A 24,157-nucleotide genomic window follows, 5' to 3' on the forward strand; every position below is an offset into this window, starting at 1 on the left:
ATTCTACAGCCATGGTCGTTGCTGACCGTTCTTGTTCTTGGATCGCACCCGATGTACGGAAGTAGAGATCTCTCGCATAACAAAGGGAGCGCTGAGACTTTATGGTTGTGCTCAAGCTCATAGTCGTCGCTTGACGCCTTGTATATCACTACAGTCACCACCATGGCCGCTTCCATGATTGTGCAGCGCCGTGCCGCCTTCGGCGTGGCTCGCCAGACGCCCCGCTCGGTGCGCGTGAAGGCTGCGACTCGCCCGGTCTGGTTCCCAGGAAACCCACCTCCGGCCCATCTGGATGGCTCCCTGGCTGGTGACTACGGCTTCGACCCTCTCTTCCTGGGCCAGGAGCCGCAGACCCTGAAGTGGTGAGCACCAGCCCGCAAGTGATGGTGACTAGAAAGTAAAGTGGAAAGTAGCAGATTCCTTTATTGTTAGTGATCTATTATTATGATCAAAGCGTTTAAAAGCGCAAGTGCATTTGTGTGAGCCTGCGACCCGACATACTTGGCCGGATTCTGAGCACAGAATGTATTCTGTAAACCTTTGTGGGCCCTCTCGGCGCGCTTTCCTGTCCAAATACATGCAGGTATGTGCAGGCTGAGCTGGTGCACGGCCGCTTTGCCATGCTTGGCGCGGCTGGCATCATCCTGACCAGCATTGGTGCCAAGGTTGGCCTGGGCTTCCCAGAGTGGTACGATGCCGGCAAGGTGGTCGTGGAGAAGAACAACATTGATTTCCCCACGCTTCTGATCACCCAGCTGTACCTGATGGGCTGGGCCGAGGTAAGCTTATGGCGCTGGCGATGCATGACTGCTGAATGCTCTCTTACGTTCTTCCTAAGGAAGCATAACCGCTGAGAATCTCTGATTTTGACTTGTTTCTCAGCTTTCATGCACCCCAGCCACAATGGTTCATACTCGTATCTACATATGTGTTGTAGTGTTCTGGTTGTGAATGTCTACTGCTGGTGCGGGAGCAGATCAGGGATTTCGCTGTAGCATGATTCACTTTGCTTGCATGCTTGAGTTGCGAAAGAAACTCCGGCAGACTACATGACATTACGCCATGCCCGCCAATTAACATGGTATTTAAGGATTGCAGCACGCACTGACTTGATTTACCATTGCTCGTTCTCACTTGATCAGACCAAGCGGTGGTACGACTTCAAGAACCCTGGCAGCCAGGGCGACGGCTCTTTCCTGGGCTTTACTGATGAGTTCAAGGGCCTTGAGAACGGTTACCCTGGCGGTAAGTCTGTTAATTGCCTATTCCTAAGCTTGTGATCGATGTAGAAGTATTGCCCAGCTTGAGCGTTGGCGATACTGGGGCCCTTTCTCTCTAGGTCGCTTCTTCGATCCCATGGGCCTGTCCCGCGGTGATGCCGACAAGTACAAGGAGTACAAGCAGAAGGAGATCAAGAACGGCCGCCTGGCAATGGTAAGCTCCAGATTGAAGTTCGGATAAGAGTAATTTCATCTTCCTGACAGTCTTCCGGGTCATCTGCGGTGTTTGACGTCGTAAGCGATGTTTAATGACGACAGTTTGCGGCCTCCTTGTTTGCTCCATGCAGATTGCTTGCCTGGGCTTCGCTGCTCAGTACGCCGCTACCGGTGAGTAATTAACGGATGGGGGCTTGGGAGGCTGTTGCCACATGGCTCTTCCTGCTTTTCGATGCTACGGATGATTAATACTGAGGGTTGGTTTGTAATCTTTTCCATTTCTCGCCCCGCACGACAGGCAAGGGCCCGCTCGACAACCTTGCTGACCACCTGGCTGACCCCAACCACGTGAACTTCGCCACCAACGGGTGAGGAACGGAGGTGCACTGCTATCAGCCAGTGGGAACTTTTCGTTTCGACTACCGGCTTCTTCGCTTCACGCTGTTGCAGTTTGACTAAATTTATGCCCTTCTGGTATTGTTACACTGCAGCGTTTCGATTCCGATTGCCTAAGCTAATTTGGAGTCGCCATGGCGTGCTCGATGCTGGTCGAGACGGTGGAACGGATTTCCATCCGTATCGGCGCATGGCTGTGCTGGGGTAGTCTTCGGAGTTGCACGAAGTCTGCGCCTTGCTAGTCTTGGAGCTGCGGGAGGGCGTTCATCCTGCCAGAGCAACAACGGTTTTAAAAGTTAGTTTGTTCCGGCTTGATGGAGCTTCAAAGATGGCGCTTCAACAGCGAGCAATCTAAGTTCTGTCTCTTGATGGCAGTTTTGTACGGGGTTGAAGGGGTTTTGGTATAGCAACAAGGGTTGTATATCTAAGCTGTCTTTGCAGAGAAGATCATGACCGAGTGTTCGTGACCGGGCAATTGTGGAAGAATGCGCGAAGGTGCCGGTTAAGCGACTGTGGCTGTGTAACCCAACTATGTTGTATTGTGAACGTATCTCGAGCATACAGCAATAATATCAAGTGAAGAATCTGGTCTATCAGTAGGGATTATAGCGAGCCTCAGACCGCTATGAAGAAACCTTAGGTAGGGCCATCAAATCGCGAGGACTAAGAATGTTAATGCAAAAATGCTCGTTTTGACCAACAATTACGGCGAACTCCGAAGAGATGCGTCATATCAGTAGTATTCCGTCAAGAGGGAAATAGGCTGTAGAGGCTCCGAGAAATGGCAGGGCATCCAGGACCACCACATCCCAAACACACTGATGAACGTCCGTCGAGGCAAACACCGGCCACACCTGTCTTCACGTAATCACTTGACCCTCTGACAATGGCAAACGATTTTTATTAACGTTTATGCAATTGGGCATGCCTGAAAATGATGACGACGGGGTGATACCTCCTCGTGACCGTGCATTTAAACCTAATACACACTTTGTCCTTTTGGGGCCCCCCTAATCTACATCCTGCTACATCCTGCTGGCAGCCTGCATCTGCGAAGGGAAGATTAAGGGCCGTCGCCACATGGTTCCTCTGGCGAGCCTACTAGGTCTATCTACTAGGTCTATCCGCTGCAATCTGCTGCAGCGCACCTTGTGATGCTCGGAATGGGAACTTTGCAGTTTCCATTCGCAGATATTCCATGATGTTAAGTGGAAAGAATCTGGTTTATCAAGCTGCTGCCACTGCGACTGCTCGGTATATCATGTGAATATGTCCAGACTGGAATACCACTACAGACAGGTAGTCGCGTTACAGTCGTTAGTCTACTGCCATAGTAATCAGTTTACCTCCATATCTCGGAGCCAATATTAACAGCCAAACCGGAGCAGCGCAGCCGGTCAAGAACTGGTTCGGACACATTGCAACCTCGCAGGTCAATATGTACCAGCGAGGGGAGTAACAACACCGTGCCCCTGCTCGCTCCTGACCCCGCAACCGTTGAAGCGCTGCCCCCGCCACCGCCATGTAGCAGTACGTCTGCGATTGCATCGCCCACACTAAGACAATAGCTGAGGTTCAGGTGCGTCAGACCGGGTGCGTGGCGTAAGGCCCACAGCCCCGAGGTGCTTACCAGCGAGCCCTGTAGCTCCAGCCATGTCAGATGCTGCGCTGCTGCCCACACCGACTGCAGCTGCTGCCCCAGCTGCGTCCCGTGACCTGCTGCATCTTCGCGGCCGCTCGCCGCCGGAGCCGAAGAGGCCCCGGTCATTGCAGTGCTGCTGACAGACTCACCGCCGACAGCTGTAAGATCAGCACCAACAGCACCAACAGCACCAGCAGCAGCTGGCGAGTCCTCTGCTAAGTGCCGGGGAGGTGGAAGTGCCATCTCGAGTGTGAGGTTGTTAACATTGCACATGCGCAGACACAGGGCTTCCAGCCGAGGAAGCCGCCACAGAGCCGCGAGTGCTGCACCAGGTGCGCGGGCCATGCGCTCCAAGATCAGGCTCCGGAGCGACTTACATCCCTCTGCCAGGTGCCGCACGCCATCGGCGCCGACCTCCGGCAAGTACGCCAGTGTCAGCGTCAGCAGCGGCATTGCTGACACGTGCTCCAAAGCGGCATCACCGACGCGCGCGCAGTCGTACAACGTGAGGGCCTTGAGGCGGCGGCAGCCAGCAGGCCAAGAAGCAAACCCCACGCCCGTAATGCGGGTGTTGCGGCTGAAGCGACAACACGACAACACACTCAGCGAGCAGCCAATGCTGAAAAGGTGGGCGTCGTCCAAGCCGTCCAGGTCAGTGAGTTCAAGCCGCATCAAAGCGCTCCACGTCAGCAAGCCATCGTACCAAGTGACGACGTCGGGCTGGCCGTGAAGCTGCAGGGTGGTATTCCCCCCGACATGTGGGTCGACGTCATGCAGTGCACCCCTACCACCTGCAGGTCCCGCAACGCCACCGGCAGCAGTGCTGGATTCGCCATCACCGCTACTGCCGTATTCCTGGACCAGGCGAAATGACGTCAGCTTGGTTAGCGCTGCCGCTGCCGCCTGCACCGTTGCCCCGGAACCCGCTGGTCCACAGTGTGAGAGACTGAGCTGCCGCAGGTTCCCCAGGCGCGACATGGCCTCCACCATCGCCACCGGTAGCGCCGCTGAGGCATGTAGGTGCAGGGCCTGTAGCTGGACGGCCATCATTGCCGCCCCATCCTCATCACCGCCGCTGGCGATGGCGGCGCCACTGCCGAACACAACCGGGAGGCCCCGCTCAAGCTGCCGTTCCGTATAGGCGGTCGGCAACGAAAGCCGCTGTAGCATTCCACCGCCATCACCGCTGTTGCACACGAGTATGCTAAGCGGTGACAGGGCCTCTAGCAACTGCGGCTCGCACCGGGATATGTCCAGCTCTGTGAGCTGCGTCAGCGTTGCCAGCGCAGTCGCCATGCTTCGGGCGTCGGGCTCTGGGCAAGCCAGCGATAGAGCCCGAAGCGCCGTCAGGCCGCGCAGCGCAGCAAGACCCTCTCCGCGGACATGCCTTCCCCGCCGCGAATGCTGCTCCGCTAGCACCACCTCCGCCAGCGCAGGCATGTGGTGCGGCAACACTGCCAGCGCCTCGTCGCTCAGTGTACGGCTGCCATATATTCGCAGCGACATTAGCCCACTGCCGAGGCCCTCTAGGTGGCGCAGCTCTGGTTGGAAGGCGTTGCCGCAATGGAGGTCTAGGGAGGTTAGCGTGGCGGCGAGCGGCGCTGCTGCAAGTGCGGACATCGTGGCGGCCTCCGTGTCGGCTCCGCCAGAGCAGCAGCAGCTCAGGGCCAGGTGCTGGGGGAGCGATGTTGGTGACCCGGCCGGACAGAGGCAGCACAACACAGGAGCAACATATGCGCAATCCCATAATAGGCGCTGTTACAGCAGGCGGGTTCGGTGCAGCATACTGGCAGCAGGCTCGGCGGCCTCGAGCCAACAGCAATGCACCACTAGGCATTAAATGCATTCGCGTCACAGATAAGGCGGGAAGAAAGACAAGTGCTGTCGTGTGTGTTTTTAAGTGTATGCCGTTCCAGCAAGGTTCTGCGGATGGCCATGACCACGACGTGTACTTTCCAAATTTCATCGGTCTTCCCACTGCAGCGGCCTGCACACCTAAATATCCCACCTGAAGCCGAGGGCACGCCTCGATGAGCTGCCTGGTGACGAAGGACGCAGGCAGGGAGGTGCAGGTCGCGAAGCTGATGCTGGTGAGCTGGCTGGCGGACTGCAGCGCGCGAAACAACGTTAGTCCCCCAACCAGCTGTGAGTCACCAGAGAGGTCGAGACGTGCCAAATTTGGGAAACGGTGGCCAAGATCTGGGGGCAGAGGATGCGTGCCAGGGGCGCGCTTAATGGATAGGACGGCCACATTGTCGTGGGTTGCCTTGGAGACTCGCCGGAAGGCCCGGAGAGCGCTGAGCGAGAGTGCCGGGATGAGATGGTGCCTGATGACTTCCGTGGGTAGCACATTTGGGACCTGTGATGCAACCGCTTGTGCTTGAGGCTGCAGCTGAGAATCGGGCTCTTCTTCTGGTCCGCTTTGTTTTGGGTCGGCGTGAACAGTCAAGGCAAGACTTTCGATGGCTTCAGAAATTGGTTCGTGGCCCATGATTTTTATGTTAACATTGTTTTTTTCCGCCTGCGCAGGGTATGCGGTGTGTTCAAGGTGGTCGAAGCTAACCGTTGACGCTTGCTTGTCGTAGTTATACGTCGCGTACCTATCGGTTTATTTGTATACAAACCTAGGATTAATAAAAAGGTCACTTTACTTTCTTTAACTCAGAGCAAAAGGAACTGGGCGAAATTATTGGATGCATGCGTTTAGGTGGTCAGGTTGTAACTTGCCCTGCCGAAAGCCATTCCATACTTCCAATATGGTTCCTTTGCACGGCAATAACAAAGCAACCTGAATACTACAGGTTTAACATGTGGAATCCTTACAACCCAGTGATCCCTTCATTGCACCTGCCTTCATCCCCCTATCTGCCTTGAGCAACAATATTTGCCAGAAGGTCAAACATGGCGATCCTGCCATAGATGGATACTCCTATTTACAATTAGAGGTCTTCCGAATTGCATGTGCGGGTCGTCACGTGTGGTGTGACCTCCTGCTGCTGCGGAACGCTCAGTCACCAAACCCCATGTGTCGGGACACATTTACCTTAAATTATGTAGCACACAGGAAGGGCCTATTTTACTTCCCTGCAAAACACGAGCTGGGCAACGGCAAATTCGCAATATTCGATACCTTCCCTGTAAGGTAAGCCCGAAGGGCCCCCGAAGGTAATGCACAGCGTCGCAATCCCGGAAAAGCATTAACCTCGATGCACCACGCGCCCATTCAGAAATCACCACCAGTTAATGTAGCGATTAAACAAACATCAACTTAAAATGTGGCAAGTACAGCTACATGGAGCAAATCCTGAGCCTATTTTCCCCCATACTAAGCTCCTCAGTACAAGCCCATCCCCCCAGTGCCTGGTTCCTGCCGTGTATTCCCTCCTTACCCCCCGTCTATTCACCACACAGCATTACTCAAAACGGGAACAGACCAAATGAAACGCCCATCACTGCACATTCGAGTATAAACCATTATGTCAAAAAATCACAGCGCCACACCGCATCACAAATTGTCCACGGTCGCCAGTGAAATCCTGCCTGCGCTGTGCATGGCCGCAGACAAGAGCGCGAGTTACGCATGGTTGTTGCGTCCGAGCCCGTCAGTGCACGTGCCTGAGACAATGTGCTCGATACGCTATCTTCGTACATATCAGCTGAAACAAAGAGTCGGCTCACAGTTCATCCCACGCACCGCTCATGTAGGCGAATCCCTCTCGGAGCTTCTGGGGCTCCACCCAGCGCAATATCCACCTCCACTGAAAATATAAGACCTAGTTACGACAGTTCCGATAAGCGAGTACATCAGTTCCTAGTACCTGTGGCGTCGCGGCCAAAACACGATGTGCCAGCTCTGCATAGCTGGTTCTTGCACACGTGGACACAAACAACACACGCAGTTGCAAGGAAACGAATCCGTTACGGCGAGAAGGGCCTACAACACCTACCTAAGCCAGCCGAATGGTCGTGAGCTTTGATATACCTTGTATTGAGTCCAGAAAGTGGCAAGTGCTGCTTGTGATACTTTTAGAGCAGCAGCTACCGACCAGCTCAGGGTTGACCGGCACCGTCCGTGACGGTGGCATCGCGCCGCAGCCAAATGTGTTGTAACACCACGTTATGCTCCAATGCCCCCTGAGTGACATTTGCGCTAGTATCACTAAGCGCGGTCCGCTGCGTGCCAACGCGTACCACTAACCCAGCCAAGCAGACGCGCACGAGGCGCCACAGCCCAGCACCAGCAACCGGTCCACGACCAGCTTGAAAGGCGGTGGCAACACGCGGCCGCTTGCATAAGCACATTTAATTACTACGCGTGCCCTGCGCCTTGGCTGCCAACTGTTCACGGCTGCTGCCAACAGCCGACCGGTTGAGCCAGCAGTGTCAGGAAGCTCCGTGCGGGTCGGCCATTCCGCAATCTCGCATGGAATGGTTCCAGGGGCCGTGGACCCGTCCCCCAGCCCGTCCCCGGACTACCAGGTCAGATGCTTCCGCGAAGGCTAGCTTGCAGTCGCTAGCAAGTCACTAGCAAGCAGCCTGTCAACACAACACTCAAATGCAACATGCAGTCATTTAAGCTGTTTCTCACAGCAACAGCGAAACGAGTTTTTCCACCGCGTCGAACTCCATGTCCAATCGACACGAGAAGTCCTCACAAGTTCTAAGCTTACAGGAGTAATGAAACGCTTCAATGAGCTTTCATACCCGTCTACAAGACCACCCAACGGAAAAGAATGCGGGCAAGCCAAGGCAGTGCAAACGGCATCCAGACTAGGAAAGGGTCAGATCCGCGACCCCGTTCCTTTCTCCGGCCCGGCCCCCGTACCCAATCCGCATATCTCAGCAGTATCGACGGTGTAACCGCTGCAGTGCACTCGCAACCGCCGCAGCCGTTGGCCGCGCCTGCGGATCCCCCGACAGGCACGAGTGCACCAGCGCAGAATATTCAGACGGGCAGCCGCGCGGAAAACGGAATGACTCCGACTCGGCTCCCTGAAGCGCAGCGGAATCGCCGAAGGAATGGTGGCGATGGTGGTGATGCCGATGGTGCCCCTCGCTGTCTACACTGCTGGACGAGGTGACGCCTCCATAGCCGCGATGGTGTGCGCCGGCAGCGTTGCGGCGCCACGGTGGCGTGCCGCAATACAGTTCCCACAGGCACACACCCAGCGAGTAAATGTCTGACTGTTTGTACAGGAATCCGCGGACGCGCTCCGGCGCCATGTAGTGTGGCGTCCCCCCATACAGGTGGTAGCCCTGCGACTGCCCCGCCTCGAACTTGACACTCAAGCCGAAGTCTGGGAACGGCAGGGCAACGGACGCAGAGGCGACGCCACCACATGGCAGCAACGGGGGGCCAGGCGGTGAAGGCTTACCCTGAAGCTTACAAGTACAGTGCAACTAACCCCCAAGAGTGCATATGGGCCGTGGAGGTGTGGCGAACTCGTTTTCAGCGACGGGCGTGCGATTGAGTGAGCTACAACGTTTACCCTCTTCGAATCAGGACACAGAACTGTTCTAAGATGTAACCCTTAACAGTGCGCGAAGAAACAAAACCACGCCGCCTTCCTCCCTGCCTGACTGTGAGGAGGAAGAGGCTGACTGGTCCCACACATGGCGCACCGCACCGCAACGGAACGCACTGCACTGCACGTGACGCCCACCCGCCAAAGGAAAACTCGATGGGCACTATGGCCCCCATCATGCATGGATTATCCTAACGGAAAGGCACATTGGATGCGGACTTACCAGCGACCTTGGCAATGCAGCCTTGGGGTCTGCCCGGAAAGGCCTGCAACAGGACGTTGCTGACCGTAACGTCGCCATGCACCACATTTTTAGAGTGCACGTGCGCGAGGCCAAGCGAAATGTCCAGTGCCATGGTAAGGAGAAACGCCTGTGGGAGCGACCCAGGAAGGAACATGGTAAGCAACGATGGGGGAGTATGCCATAAGGCCTAAGGGCTGTGCCTGGGGATGAATCACCTGGTGGTCGGTCAGGTGAGGTGAGGTGAGGAAGGGCGGAACCTCAGTCTGCACGCATTGCTGCAGCCCATGTGCCATGTACAAAGATATGTACAAAGAAAGACGTCTCATGGGAGCTAATGACCTTACGCTGCGCGCTGACTTCCAAGTTGGCAGAAGTTCGTCCGTACACACAGCAAACACCCCGCTTACCAGGTTTGGAAGGCCGTTTCCCGAACCTTTGAAGTAGCCCTGGTCAATTGCCGCCTTCAGTGTTCCCTGCGGCATTGGTGGCGATGGTTGCACACCCAGCGGCACATGAAGGGGTGGGTACGGTCGAACACGCGTATCGGCAACAATACGAGCTCAATCCCTAAGGACGCGGCCAACCAAACATCCTGTCGCCGGCTGACGTGCCACGGCCAAAGCTGCGGCAAGCATTTGAAGCTACAACAATCTTACGAACGTGGCTTCCACTGCATACATCTCCATGGGAACGTCGAGTATTTGATTGCAGCCATACAGCCTTTAACCAGCTACAATCCACGCCCATCCACTCACCAACTCGCAATACTCTTGGACTATGTACAGCTTCCAGCAGCTCATTCGTTCAGTGTCCTGTCCAGGGGCTTCATCCGACGACGCAGAGCGGGTCCGAATCTCCACGGCCCCTGCGGAAGAATCCACCTCGCCCAACGGCCGCAGCTCGTACAAGTACGTTGTGACGATGTTTGCGTGCTGGAGACTGCGGATGCAGCAGAGCGCATGGCGAACCCGCTTCAATGCACGGCAGCAGCGAACAAGCTCTAGGAGGTCCATAAGACACTCCAACATAACAACGAGAGCAAGATAACAACGAGAGAGAAGCCAAACTAAACGGCAAAGCGAGAATGCGAGGTGAATACGCAGAAATGGGCCCCGCCAGCTACTAGGCAAGTATCACGGAGGTCAGAATGGTATGCCCCTCACAGCTTGCTGTTGTCTCCCCAACTATGCCTACCTGGCAGAAATTTCAGCCTCCGTCAGGAACTGATGGCTTTGCTTGCTGTCTCCTTGGAGCAGTATCGTCTTCACCGCCACCTGCAGGCCCTTCCATACACCTGTTATGCACGCGGGGGGAAGGGGGGGAAAGACGAACCACGAACGAGTGAAGCTGCTGCCAGGGGGGAAGGGGGAATCAGCAGCGCACAATTAGGGTTGCTGAGAAGGTTTGCTTTTAAGCACACAATGCCACCAGGCCGACGGGATTAAAAGTACATTCCTACTATTATATGGTCCTCTGCGTCATTGTTTTGGCAGCAGGCGCAATAATCTGACGGCGCACCAATTTTAGCACCCCGTGTTGTATGCACTCAAGAGAGATAAGAGATAGAGAGCCAGCCTGCCGGACTTGGTTAAACCAGTAATCATGCAAACTGCATTTGCGCCGTCAGCTCAAGACCCAGCATCTGTCCTTCCCCCCCAACCCTTCGGCCGCACAGCCAAGGCCTTACCCTTGTACACAACTCCGCAGCCCCCCCACCCAAGACTGTGTTGAACTTCAAGGTGGCGATCGCCAATCTCCCTCCGCAAGCGGTCGAGCTGTTGCAGGTCCATAAAGCGAGGATGTCGAGGTCCCACCTGTAAACCCGCTTCCCCACAGCCTCCCGGGTGGGCATTTGGTGCCAGGCAATGCGCGCCAGCACGTACAATCTCGCTAATACCAGCGTCTGCATTTTGCCCTCTGGATGTCGATGGCATGATGGCCAACTCCGCAGTTGCGGCAGCAACAGCTGGGCTGTCACGCCGCTCGCACGAGATTTCAGGTGGTGGTGGCCTGGTTCCGGCCCCATGGACTAGAAGCGCCGTGCCCCCGGTCGCGCACCCGGCGGCCGCAGACTGCATCACAGTATTGACGCCTCCAGGCGTTAGCCGCGTGGCGCTACTTCTACTAGGTCCCCCGTGTTCGAGCCGCGGCCCAAACCCGGCCGTGCAGGTTTCAGATAGCGACGATATGCCGCTATCTGCTGCAGCGTCCGCCAAGCTTTCTGACGCCTCCCTTCCTTGGCGCAATTCCGCAGGTGCGGCGCTCAAGACGCACAGAGGCGGGTTGTCTCCAGGGCTGTTCCCTGATCGCCGCCCTGTAAACGCGTCCCCTGTCACGGTCTGTTCTGCGAGTGTCTCGCCCTGAGCTGCTGGCACGCCTTCCAACTCCAAAGCTAACTCCGCAACGGTGCTGATTGACGTACTTGAGTCCAGGATTGTCGTCTCTGGCGGGACGGGCGCCAGGGACCGCGCCAACGCCGCCGGCCCCAGGACACCCGTGAGGATGATATCCGGGGGAGCTCTGCCCCCGTCGTGGTAGAGAGGATTGACAAATTTCGACTTCCGGAGCGGAAGTGATAAGGGAAAAGGAAAGCAGCAGGCCGGCAGCTCCTGCACAAGGGGATATGGACGCACACACACATACAGACAGACACACACCAGAAGCGGAATATGAATACAGGCGAGCCTCTTGCAAGTCTTCACGCCTGGAAATTAGGCGAACTTCATTGAGTAACATAACATTTCCATAGTGTGCAACTTACATCTTGCCGGGCTGCCTTGTGCTCCTCGTGCTCCTCCACGCCCGCGCAGTCCTCGCCGTCACCGCCGCCGTCCTTTAACTTACTTCCCTGTGGCGGGCCCTCGCTTTGGCACAGCCGCGTGAGGCGGCGACGCCTCAGGAGGATGTACGTCAACAACGCGGAGCCCAGGGCAGTCGGGAGGGCAATTGCGACAAGTGCAAACAGCAACACATTGCGTCCGTCCTCCGATGCCGAACCACCATCGCGGAAGTTCCACACATGCCCTGCAGAAACAGGAAAAAAAACGTTTAGGGCCCAAGGCTCCAACCACCTGGCGAAGCCACGTGCAATAACGCCAGACATGGTGCAGCACTGAACTAATATTAAGCCATGGGCATTCACTTAACCAGTTAACGTGCTCCTGGTAAACGATACGAACCCGCAACTGATCGCATTCTATATCCACAAACCTCAATGCCCACCTATCTTGCCTATTCCGCCTCTAACACTCAAATCTAACATGCCAAATATCACATGGAGCCTCCCTCACGCAAGGTCCGACCTGACACGGTGGTAATGTTGAGCGAGTCGCTGTCAAACACGTAGGGTATTGTGTCAGTGATGTTCAAGTACCGCGCGATGAACCGCGTTGTCGCCAGCGACCTGAACTGCACCCACGAGCGGTTGACTGTATCTTGTGAAAGCACCTGCGGGCGTAGAGCAACCCCGTCAGTGATTACAGAATGAGCGGGGGGGGGTTACAGAAGGGTCGGGGGGTTTACAGAAGGGTCGGGGGGGGGGTACAGAAGGGTCGGATCTACACATACAATACCGAAATACCCGCCTACTACTACAGAGTGGTAAGACAGAGTGGTAAGGAAACAAGGAAACAACAGGAAAGACTATTAGGATAGCCCAGCTACCGTAGCTGGGTAGGTAGCTGGGCTACCGAACAACAAACCGATACGTAAGCGGACTGCATGCACCCAGAGGAGCACCGACATCAACCCCAGTACGGTGCTATTTTGAAAATCTGTATCTGCATCCGCGAGTGCACCTCAAATGATGAAATCCAGGTGTCCGTCTGTTTCTGATCGACAGCGGTAGTGATGTAGTAGTTTACTTCCTCTCGTGGAACCACCATAACCACGTTGTCCAAGTTGAGCCGTTGGTAGTCAGCGTTGCCCCTGTGGGTAACCGCCGACGACAGGGAAGGCACAACCACGCCCCTTCAACTTTGCGGGTTAATTGCTGGGTAGCAGCGGTACATCAATCATCAATCAAAGGGCACAATCAAAGGTTATAGGTGAAATCGCACATCGCATGCTTTATAGCGCAAACACCCTGTAAGGTCTCTTGACATGCGAACTAGTAGTGTCTGGTGGTGCCAACACGCATATCGAGAATCATATTTTGTCACATCGTAAACGCCTCCTCCGTTGGAAGCAAAAGCCAACTTACCAACTGAAGTTGAATGCCCAGAGCCCTGTGGTCAGGCCGGCGAGTTCGCTATCCGACGGTCCGGGTGCAAGATTGAGCAACACCACGTTTTTGATGGTGGTAGACGTCGACCCCAGAATCTTAAACGCATTGCGCATCTGCCGCAAGTCGAATGCGACCCATGACGAAGGCCACGTGGTTATCGTTGTTGGATAACGTATGGGGGCACCATCCGGAGGCCACTGAGACTCGTTCATTATTGTCAGGTTTGCCGTGAGGATAATGTACTGGCCGTGCTGAGCAGCCGTCGCGCTGGGTGAGCTCGACAGCGCGCTTAGGAGATCGCTGCTGTTGCGCGTCTGGAAGACCACCGTCGGGGGCACTGCCTCGTCATTCGTAATCTGGAGAATGTTGTTGCGTTGCTGTGTTGCATACAGCTCATTTGAAACCTGGTACCGGACGTCGTGAAGTGTCGTGTATCGCCCAAAGTAATTCTCCAGTTGAATGAAGTCGTCGCCAGAGGTCCCAAGCTGTATCAGGGGAGAGTGCAGTGCACACAAAGATACGGGGGTTGCAAACGCAAGGACGCACTTCAAAATCAAGCAAATTTGCAAAAAACGTAAGGAGCAAAAGCAAATCAGGACGGCACCCTACCGTATCAGGACGGCACCCTACCCTGTGTAGCTGCTGTAAAAATCTTATTTTAGGCGTAGCCGAAAATGTGGTTTGAAGAGGGGCGTCAGAGCGGCGTTGTACGGTGCGGTTAGTTGGTTGTTATTTTGAACTGCTGTTTGCTCGGCGGTGTTTCGTCTTGTCTAATTATCTTCCGGGTGATCTCGGACTCGGCTGCTGGTTGATACGAGCTCTCTTTACCAGAACAGCTGCTAGCTGCCGTTGTTATTGTCCATTGATCAGCGGTGTGGATTTGGCGGTCTTTCTTTCCCACCCGCCCACCCTTTCGAACTTTGGTTTCCTGGCTTGGTGAGAGGCTAGATTTTGTTTAGAGGCACGGGGGATGTTTCGCTGGGTTAGGCGTGGGGCCAAAGTAACCCAAGCGAGGCCGTCGGCTGCCTGCTGGTTACCAATGCGGAAGAGCACGGTAGCCCGGAAGGGCCGCACGAAGTAGCATGCGGGCTCTGGCAGGCAGGCTGGGCGTCTCTTCTCCCCAACCATATGTCCACGTCCCCGGTGCCTGGTTCATATTAGTTGTACTGTAACGAACGCGTTTTGGGTTTCTCGTCCCGGTTCTTGGTCTGGCTAGCTGCTCAGCCCGGATTCAAATCCGCATTACTGATATGGTGCACTCATGGGACCCACGCGGGTGAATCATTACGCGCCTCATATGTTCCAGACCACCGTATCCGTATCCACAGCGGACACCGGTCGGTCGTATAGACATAAAGCACGGACAAAGTCAGTCTTTCGTCTACAGCACTCTTTGACACAGAAGCACGCTTTGCCCATAGCGGCGACCCTGATGGAATTGCAAAACCACCAAGTGCCGGCGACAAATCCCATAAACGCTCTCTCAGGCACAGCAGCTCATGCCCCGAGCACTCACCGTCACTTTACTTGCGTACGTCCAGTTTCCCATTGCCCTGACGCTTGGAATTGGCGAAACCAGGATCGAGAGCCACTGCATCGCACGAAGGCAAAAGCAATAAATAGCGGGGGCCATCGTCGCACCGGTGCCCCGGACAAATGCACTCGTGCTTTCATGGCCCCCCCAGCAAAACCCTCTCGCCCTCTGCCTCATGCACCAACCAAATGGGAATCGTGAAATGGCCCTTCCTCCTTCCTCCAGCCCGTTGCTACTCACAAAGGACCAGAACTTGAACTCCTCGTGTGTCAGGATCAGCGTACAGCTGTACAGCCCCATAGCAACCTCCTCCCTGCGCGTAAGTAACCCTCCACCGTTAGTTTCGTAGGAAGGCACGTGCATCAGCCCAGGACACATACCTGTACACAGGCCATAACGCCGTTGAAAGCACGCCGAAGGGGCGCCTGGGGTGGTGCACGGGCAGATAGCTCAACGGCAGGTCTACAAGGATGCACCCACGGAATGATAGAAATGCTGTGCTGGAGAAATTCTTGTCGACCGTGAACAGTACGGTCTTCAAGCCAAAACTAATGGTGACATAGCTGCCGAGGGTTGCGCTCAGCGTTACGTTGGCTGTGATACGCAAGCCTTCCTCTGGCCAGCTCGAGTCGGTGAAGGACAGCCCCTGGTAGACAACCAGCACAAGGGGGAGATAAGGTGTCTGCAGTCGACTGGAAGCCTCCAGGATATCGGAGACTTCATTCACCACCGCCATAGAGCAGATAGGAGAAAAGGTCGTGTCGCCCGGGTCGCACGTTAAGAGTACACGCTCCAGAGATACGCCCTCTACCATCCAAGAGACAATAGAAACAGTGTTGTCTTGAATCTGCCAAAGTGAACCCAACAAGACGTCATTAACACGGGTCAGCTTTAAGGAAAGCAAATCTGCAGCTGTACGCGATAATCTCACCAAAGTTTTCCCAGGAAGCTGCACGCCGCATAGATATTCTTGCCACATAAGCAAAAGCTTGCAGCTCAGAGAAATCTCCACGTCACGCAACGTCAAAGAAGAAAGTGGAGTTTTCGCGTGAGACAATAGAAAAGGTGGATGGAGCAATGCTGAGTAATTGTTTGGATGAGGCTGCATTTCATTCAAAGAGGGCTGCTCCAATGAAATGTGAAGGCAGGACACTGACAACCTTGCATCTGCCAAAGGATGGCCCGAAATGTGTCAGGACACTTCAAGCAGCATTCCTTTAAAAGGAGTGGCATAGTGTCCAGGCTCTCACCGGGCGCAAAGCTCAAAGGACTCACACCCACGTCCCACGTTGACGTTCCATTGCCAATGACATAAATATCCCCTGTCAGTTCTCTCCCTAAACAATTGTCCAGAAAATCCACATGGCAAATCGTGGCCGCCCCCGGGTCAGTGCCTCCAGAGTCCAGGCAAAAGTCTCCTCGTGCTGCATGAAGTGCTATTCCTAATAAGAAAAGTAAGGCAGCTTGCAAGCCTAGTACCGCCATGGCTTTTGCCAGCGAACAGAAAAGTGTTCAAACATCAAAAATTCACTCTTCAATGCGACAAATACCAGGTGAGTACAAAAAACAGTAATACCGATTGAAGGAAGGGTTCAAGCCGAGCCATGTGGGAGACTAACCAATTTGGGAAAGTGGGACTCCGCATGGTCATCGCGCGTACGGACGGTACTGCGAGTACTGCCCTTCCGTACACTTCTGTCACCTACATCATTCTTCTATGCTATTTTCGCTGGAAAGGTAGCCCTATATAGCGGTCTACATTGTCTATTCCCCCACTGCACTGCCCATATCAGCTTGGTGTCGCCGGAATACAACATACTAGTAGAGTAACGAATAGGAGATAAGGGAAGGGCGGGACTCGTCTGCGGGAAATATCTCTGAGAACTTATAGCCGCTCGATCGCTAGGTAAACTCGTACGCGTGCGAAATTTGACAAACGTCCGCCCTCTGTACTCTGGGGAAATTGGTGCCAGCAAACAGGTGAGGACAGCAACCAGGGTAATCGTCAACGCATGCCAATCCATATGCATGTTCCGCCTGCGATTGTGACGCAAAACGGGTATGACGTTGCACCGGGAGAACAACTTGGGGACACCCCTTCGTCTCCCCGAAGGTGAATGTACAATCCAGGCATGCATCCGGGCTAAAGGATTTCACACCAGCAAACAGAAACACTTCACGAAAGACCAACCGGACAAAGGAATTAGCAGCATTAGCATAAGTTGACAAACGTCTTATAGCCTTGGGTAACAGCGTTGTCCCTTTAACCATGTCCTCCACAGAGAGAAGACACTATCGGGGGAACGTGTGCTACCATGCTCGTGGGCTGTCATGTTGCTGAGTTATAGGTCCATATAGGTCGGACCCATATTGGGTGTTATTGGCTCGTGCCTCTGAGGAATTAAGGCTTGGAATGGCAAGGCACACAGCGGACCCAGCGCATGCAACCACCACAAGCATACATATAAACTAGGGTTAGGCACTACTGGTGACGTGCGACCATTGCCCCCGGGAGATCCCGGGATAGATACCCGTTAGGGTCAAAAATCCTTCCGATTGCGCCCCTAGTTGATGGACGGTGGTGACCTGGGATAAAGTTTACCTGCGAGCCGACAGGAATGGAGTTGGGCCGCTGTCGACCCGACAGATTCCGCTGGTGGTGGGTGCGGAACCTAAGCGATCCACTGTGAAGTTGACTACAGTGACTGGATGAGGGTGCCCCGAAATACTGGGGAAGGCAGGGTTTCGCAGGGTAGCTGCCACGGGCGAAGATATACCCCCCTGTTTCACACATCATATGCGCTTTCTCATAGGCAGCCAGGGGCACGCACCTCGTCCTATTTCCTGAACCTGGTGGGTGCCAGAATGCCTTAATCCTTTGGTACCGCTGCGGTGCTGACTGTCCATACGAGATAGAATTACCAGAGTCACAAACTGACCCAGGGACCTCACCTGCGGCTGACAGCCTTGCAGGCCTCGCAATTAGTGATGGGGAAATTAGCAAGGACTGCTGCTACCATACCGTAGTTGAAACCAACTGAATCGGAAGGCCGTTAGCTCGGGCTTAATTCAGATGGCGGCACATGACATCGGTCTCATGAGAAACAATATCAGGAGTTAAGTTCAATAATATTTATATTACATGGTATAATAACTGTAAACAAAAATTAATTATATCGGATAAAAATCGGGCTTAACCTCCCTCACCAATCCGCATGACCCCAGAACCCACGCACACAGCTTTACACCAAAGATTCCATTCACTATGAAAGCGATAAGTCCCTTACAAGGTAGAAAGTGGGTTTTTGTCTTGACCCTGTCAAGGTGGGCTTTCCCCACCACCATAAAAGTGGTTCTGCCAGTAATCGCATACAGTTCATATTGATATATGCTTGATAGAGAAGCTCCATCTGAAGGGTTCTCACTTCTGCCATTGCCAAGGTTCCTCGGACATCCTAACCGGGCGCTGTGATCAGAGCTCCTAGGCCTCCATAGACATGCTAGCCTGAAATGCTGAAACTTATTCCTATGACTTCTGGTTTTGGCTTTGGGGTCCTTCCACAGATGTCTAACCCCAACCGGTTTCTGCCAAACTTCACGTTTCCAATAACAAATTGGTTGCTGAAATATGTATTGAATTGCATCACAAAATCGGATAAATTGCTCTTAAAAAATGCTCCTTGCTGTGGTTTTACGAACCATTTTGCCCGACTTTTTCCAGTCAGACTGTCTGTGCATGAGAACAAGTACCGGGTGCAAAAGAAGTATATTATTGCATTGATATGTGTGTCGAAACTTAGCTCCCGTAATTTTGTTCGGTTGCAAGCTTAACAGATGAATCAGCTTCGTTAGTGCTTATTGCTGACGGTGGGAAAGCACTACGCATGCATAGACTTCAGGAACCCCGATAAGGAAGAAAAAGGCAGAATTGTTTGAAGCAACCGGGGTCGGCAGTGGTCTCTTTCCTATGCTTTATTAAGTTCAAGCGGGCTGGCCAGGACTTCTTCGTGTGGTAGTTCTCCTGAACTTGGAGGGAAGGTCTGTGAAGGCGTCTGTGGTTGTCAGCGTCGTTGGCTGCTGTAGTTATCAGGCCGGAGGACGAATGGCTCTGATGCTGCAAGCGCCGTCCCGTGAGAGGTCGCTGGAGGAGGTTTTCGTATCCGTGCTGCCACATCTTCCTCCTGCGGACCGGGCTTCGCTGAGGACTGTATGCGCGCCTCTTCGCAACCTTGTCAACAGCGCCTGCGCCAAGTTAGCATTCACATCGCCGCCAGTTTTCCACGCTTTAGCGACGTCCCACCTTCTCAAGCGTTTCCCAAGCACTGCCTCGCTAGAATTTCTGTTCAGCAGTCAGCAGGAGGTGAAGGCGGCGACGATGTTCCTCCTCACAGCCCAGTCCGACCAGGGCGCACAGCTTGCCCGACTGACGTTTGGGGAAAACCGGGGCGCCGCACAGCAGTTTCACCAGCAGCAAGCTCAGTACGGCGGGTTCAGTAACGGCTATGGGCAGCCGGAGTCGCGTTTCCAGCAGTACGGCTATAACAGCGGGGCGCGTGCGGTTCCGCAGACCTTCGACTTCACCGAGTCCCTCCTCGCAACGGCATGTTGCTATTCGCGCGCCGTAGCCGTCACTGTCGACAAAACCGTTCTGCTTGAGACAGAGGCAGCTGCGCTGGCCCGCCTGCCCAGTCTGCAGGAGCTCAGGCTGGACACCAACTCCTCCGCGCAGCCCCTGCGGCGGCCCCTGCTGCAGCTCATGCTAGGCAGCCTGACGGGCCTCCGCGTGCTAAAGCTGTCGTACATTCGTGACACCACCGCGGACATGGTCATGAGCTTGCCTCGCCTACACCACCTAACGAAGCTGACTCTGCAGTACGCGTATTGGGGCGAGTCGGGAGCTGGTGAGCGCGTCATGGGGGGCTTGGTCAAGTACCAGAAGCAGCTGGCAGAACTGCACCTGTACGAGTGCGGCGTCAATGATGACATGCTGCGTCTCATCATGGGCATTACAACGCTGCGGCGTTTGCACATCCAAGACGAAGACGCGGATGAGGAGCGGTGCCCCAGTAACAAAGGTGGGGACCTCGCGAGAAGTCATGAGGGGCTTGGTGCTGGAGGTGGCGGCGACTTGGTGCTATGCAGGGTTGCTGAGTCCTGAGGACTCGGTTGGCTGCTGGGGCTCAGTCTTGAGCCGTCCGAAGAGCGTTTCGTTACCCTGCGAAGGGCCAGGCGCCGCTGGACGGTCCATAGGTTGCAGTCTATACTTTTATGTTGGCGTCTTCTATTCATCTGGGGGAAAAGCCGTTTTACACGCATGTACTCGCACAAGCAGCTGCAGGTACTTCCTCCTTATTCATGGGGCCTCTGCGTATCGCTGCTAGATGGCCGTTCCTTACCGATAATGGCCACGTTTACCACCACCACCACCACAGCAGACATTACTGTGGCACTACCCAAGCGCGTACTCTTCATTGCGCTTGACTTTTCCGGGGCTTATTGTAGCATGCTTCGCCACACTTCGCAGGCCTCGCGCGCATCACACAATTGCGGCGGCTGGAGCAGCTTGAGCTGTTTGGCGAAGAGTTCCAGCTGGATGGGGAGCTGCTTTCCCGGCTAGCGCAGCTTCATGCGCTGCGGCACCTGGCTATGGCCGGGCTTGACTCGCTGCAACCGGACGATGCGGAGTCGCCGGGGGCCCAGGCGGAGGGTCTTGGGGCGGAGGTTGAGGAGATGGATCTGTCAAGCAGCATGGGTGAGCGGGGCCCGGGCAGTGGTGAGGGGTGGTGAGCGGGGCCCGGGCAGTGGTGAGGGGTGGTGAGGGCGTGAGTCAGGACTCATGTTCAGCACTGTATAGGGGCGACCAGGGCGTGCCGATTGGGCGGAGGGACTGCGCGGGAAATGCGAAGGAAGACCGCAGTCTACAGACTGTAGGTGGAGGCCAAACAGCAAGCAGCCCCGTAGCACTTCTTTGCGATGTCGCCGTCATGTCCTGACCGTCATGTCCTGACCGTCATGCTGTCCGCCTGGTTCCGCCAGGTTCTTAGTCATTCCGGAGCCATTTATGCACTTCCTCTCGCTCGCCACCAACTACTCCAACGTGCGGCGGCTCTTGCGCACGCCACCTAATCATCTTGTCCCCCGTTCGGCCCCGTTGCTAACTAAGGTGATGACGAGGAGAGCTACGAAAGCCTCAGCGGGACATCCCAGGGCGGGGACGAGGCGACGTCGCGGCCGCAGCCTTCGCGGCCGCACAACTGCATGAGGCCCACTGAAAGGGCGGCCGCACCTCAACCTCAACTAGCGCTGCGGCAGGGGCAGGCGCAGCGGGAAGGCGCGGCGCAGGCTGCCACGTGGACGGCACCCCCCGCTGTGAACAACAATAACAGTTTGCTATCTCCACACGGCAGCCAGCCGTCGCGGGTTGGGGGCGGTACTAGCGGCCTCGGCGCTGCCCCGATGGCGCCAGTGCAAGTCCTACGACGCCTCGAGACCCTGCGGCTCTACGGTCCCAGCAGCCTGTGTGCATCGCCACCACCGCTTGCATTGCTACTGCCTCAGCCGCAGCTGCGCAACCTGAAGCTCTCGGCCTGCGCGTCACACGCGAACTTGCGGGCGTTGTCGCTGCAGGCTGGGCTGCGCAAGCTGATCGTCTCCCATACGGCAGTGCCGCTGCTGTATCCGGTGATGCTACCACAACTCCACCACGCTGGCGCGAGCATTCTGGGCTTTCACTGTGAGGTTCTGTATGGGCTGGCGTCGCTGCAAATCCTGCGAATTAAGGACCTTACGGGCTTTGTGGACAGCCATCTGTCTGACCTTGCGGTCGCATTGTGCCGTCTACCTAGCCTAGAGGAGCTCAAGCTGCGTGCGCTAGGCTCCGTGTCAGACGGAGGTGTGGCGGCGCTTGCGGCGGTGACTCGGCTGCGCCGGCTGAAGCTGTACGCTCTAGGTAAGGGTAACGGGGGTCCGTGGACGGCGTTCGAGCCCACGTAATGCGTGTGACGGGGCCTTGTGGCCTTGTGGGAAGTGCGACCTCCTTGCGACTGAGCAGCAGCTAGAGCATTTATCAAGGCGTGGGGACGGTAGGGACAAGCAGGAAGGCCGGAGGGTCCCTAAATATGTGGATTAATAGCCTAAAGCTGTAATCTTTACAGCTGGAAGATTTGGTAATCCCGCTTTGGGCGGTTTGTGGCCTCCTGCCGTCCAAACTTATGTCCATCTATAGCGTTGAAATCGCCTAGTGGCCTGCCTTGGCCATGACCACGATTTGCCACATGTCCACATGGCGGCGATGGTGCAAATACATCTGACCAGGTGGAGGTTTGGTCGTTGTCACGCAGGTGATGGCGTCACTGAGGGAGGGATTGCGCACCTTGCGTCAAGCCTGCCATTCCTGGAGGAGCTCAAAGTCAAGGACTGCCGCCGCGTGGGTCCAACTCTCCGGTCGACGGTTGTCGCGTACCGGACGGCCGCGGCCGCAGCGGCGGCGGCGGCGGCCGGCGGCCAGCCGGCCCAGCGTATGACGGCGCTGTCACTCGCGCAGCCGCAGGTTCCCATGCCCGTTGTCCGCTACGGATCTGCCGAGTGCGAAGGTGGAAGGGACGCACGGCGGCGTGAGGCATGAGGCCGGTGTGGAAATTCTAGACACGAACAACATCACCTCGGGGTCAGGTCCAGGCGGACAACTTTGGAGGGGCGTCAACGGCGTCACGGAGGGTTGAAATCTAGCAGAGGGCGCTTAAGGCGGGTGGTCCGGTAGACGGCTGATATACGTTTAGGAGATTGGAATGCATGATGGGTTTCCGAACATGGTGAAGACTTTGCAAACCGTTTTGCTGTTCGGTGTGTGCACACATATGGATGAGAACATCCACATTCCTAATAATAGAGATTGGCCGCTGCGGCGCTTTGCGTCTTTGGCCCCGCATTTATAGGCTTTCACCGATGCAACGGTGGCGGCGGCGGCAGCTGTAATGGTGATCCGCGTACGCATGCGGTGGCCTTGGCCCTCGTTAGTCTGAGACAGGCTGCGGAGCGAATGGGAAGAGGGTTAGGACAGATATGAAGGCCGCAGCGCCTGGGTCCCGCTGCCATAGCTACTAGAGCATCACTTCTGTAAGTACTCATGCAACCGGTCGTGTGCGACTGAGGGCGTGCAGGCAGATGGAGGAGCGGGGTGGCCCCGATCAGAGTTGTTGCATGGAGACGGTTTTGGTGGGAGACGCCGCTCGGCTGTGTTGGGTCAATTGACCCCCAATGCTCGGTGCAAGAAATATGTCACGCAACAGTGATACATGTCACTGAGTGACGCGATATTCTTTCTTTCTTGACGTGTTGTAAAGCGGTTTCGCGTGGGAGCTGTAAGGACAGCAGCAAGCGCGGGTTTTGCAGCGACAGGAACGGGGCGGGGGGGGAGGCCTGAGAATCAAAGATGCGGCTGAGCGGTAGGATGGGGTACGACCCCTGATAGCAGTGTCGCTTATGTGGTGCAGTCCATATTTAGACTAAGAGACAGTGTGTGTCTCCTGCCATGATCTCCGACCGATACGAATGTGAGGCACGGCGCGTCAGGTGCAGTACGAATGTGGGTTTTCCTGTCTTGATTGTGGGGCTATCCTCGAACCCTAAGTGCCCGATTTTGCGTGTGGAAAAGAAGGGGGTTGGCTTGAAAGGCTTGGGGAGACGCGGCGGCACCTCCGGGGGTGTCCAGCGGTATGTGGTGTCAATCATGTTGCTGAGCTACAAGCTGCGGAACGGCATATGAGTGTGTGCCTTTGTTTGTGGGAGTGCCGGTCTTAAGACGTCGTTTCGTTTCGTTGCATGGCTTTGGCTGTCTGGCTGGGAGCAAGGGTACTCGCGCTCCTCTTGGGGCCGCCCATGAATTCCAGGCTTTGGACTTTGCGGGCGGTGTGCCCTTGTCCTCGTTTTAAGAGGTTACCATCTAGTGTTTCTTGACTGCGGCAACGCGGTGGTTGAAAGGCTACCACCTGTTGGCTTTTGCTCTTTTGGCGACCTAGATGCAACCCCCTACTGAGTCCGTAGTGGAGTCGTGGGTTTCGTCGTGGTGGCTTTCGAATCGTTCGTGTAATGCAATCAACATGGGGAACTTTTCTGGGTAAAACAGTGGTAAAGTAAGCCTGCTGCTGCCACTGGCA

At 55.5% G+C, this 24,157-nt stretch overlaps 3 protein-coding genes across 3 annotated transcripts; 2 read left to right on the plus strand and 1 right to left on the minus strand.

Annotated features, from left to right (window-relative positions):
• Positions 1-116: 116 nt before the first annotated feature.
• lhcaG (light-harvesting protein of photosystem I) lies at positions 117-2,525 on the plus strand. The gene is made up of 7 exons (XM_002957370.1): positions 117-362; positions 584-779; positions 1,143-1,245; positions 1,340-1,434; positions 1,568-1,607; positions 1,735-1,804; positions 1,928-2,525. The coding sequence occupies exons 1-7, from the start codon at positions 163-165 to the stop codon at positions 1,947-1,949; spliced, it is 726 nt and encodes a 241-aa protein (XP_002957416.1). The 5' UTR covers positions 117-162; the 3' UTR covers positions 1,950-2,525.
• Positions 2,526-2,857: 332 nt separating this feature from the next.
• VOLCADRAFT_98524 (uncharacterized protein) lies at positions 2,858-15,738 on the minus strand (the record flags this gene model as incomplete). The annotated part of the gene is made up of 17 exons (XM_002957418.1): positions 2,858-2,875; positions 3,463-5,148; positions 5,483-5,673; positions 8,640-8,771; positions 9,223-9,370; positions 9,651-9,716; positions 9,999-10,182; positions 10,438-10,537; positions 10,931-11,018; positions 11,058-11,852; positions 12,005-12,267; positions 12,546-12,690; positions 13,041-13,170; positions 13,445-13,953; positions 14,985-15,059; positions 15,243-15,315; positions 15,383-15,738. The coding sequence occupies 17 exons, from the start codon at positions 15,736-15,738 to the stop codon at positions 2,858-2,860; spliced, it is 4,959 nt and encodes a 1,652-aa protein (XP_002957464.1).
• A 2,529-nt stretch (positions 15,739-18,267) lies between these two features.
• Positions 18,268-22,626, plus strand: VOLCADRAFT_98525 (uncharacterized protein; the record flags this gene model as incomplete). Its single annotated transcript, XM_002957371.1, has 5 exons — positions 18,268-18,326; positions 19,242-20,077; positions 20,527-20,775; positions 21,166-21,951; positions 22,343-22,626. The coding sequence occupies 5 exons, from the start codon at positions 18,268-18,270 to the stop codon at positions 22,624-22,626; spliced, it is 2,214 nt and encodes a 737-aa protein (XP_002957417.1).
• Positions 22,627-24,157: the final 1,531 nt, after the last annotated feature.

This window comes from Volvox carteri, assembly GCF_000143455.1.
Source record: "Volvox carteri f. nagariensis unplaced genomic scaffold VOLCAscaffold_73, whole genome shotgun sequence".
NCBI lineage: Eukaryota > Viridiplantae > Chlorophyta > Chlorophyceae > Chlamydomonadales > Volvocaceae > Volvox > Volvox carteri.

What these genes read in the sequence shown, in the direction of transcription:
- lhcaG (XM_002957370.1), top strand. Translation starts at nt 163, where the DNA reads ATGGCCGCTTCCATGATTGTGCAGCGCCGTGCCGCCTTCGGCGTGGCT. An exon ending in ACCTGATGGGCTGGGCCGAG is followed by an intron (nt 780 to 1,142) that starts GTAAGCTTATGG and finishes TCACTTGATCAG; the next exon opens with ACCAAGCGGTGGTACGACTT. An exon ending in GTGAACTTCGCCACCAACGG is followed by an intron (nt 1,805 to 1,927) that starts GTGAGGAACGGA and finishes GTTACACTGCAG; the next exon opens with CGTTTCGATTCCGATTGCCT.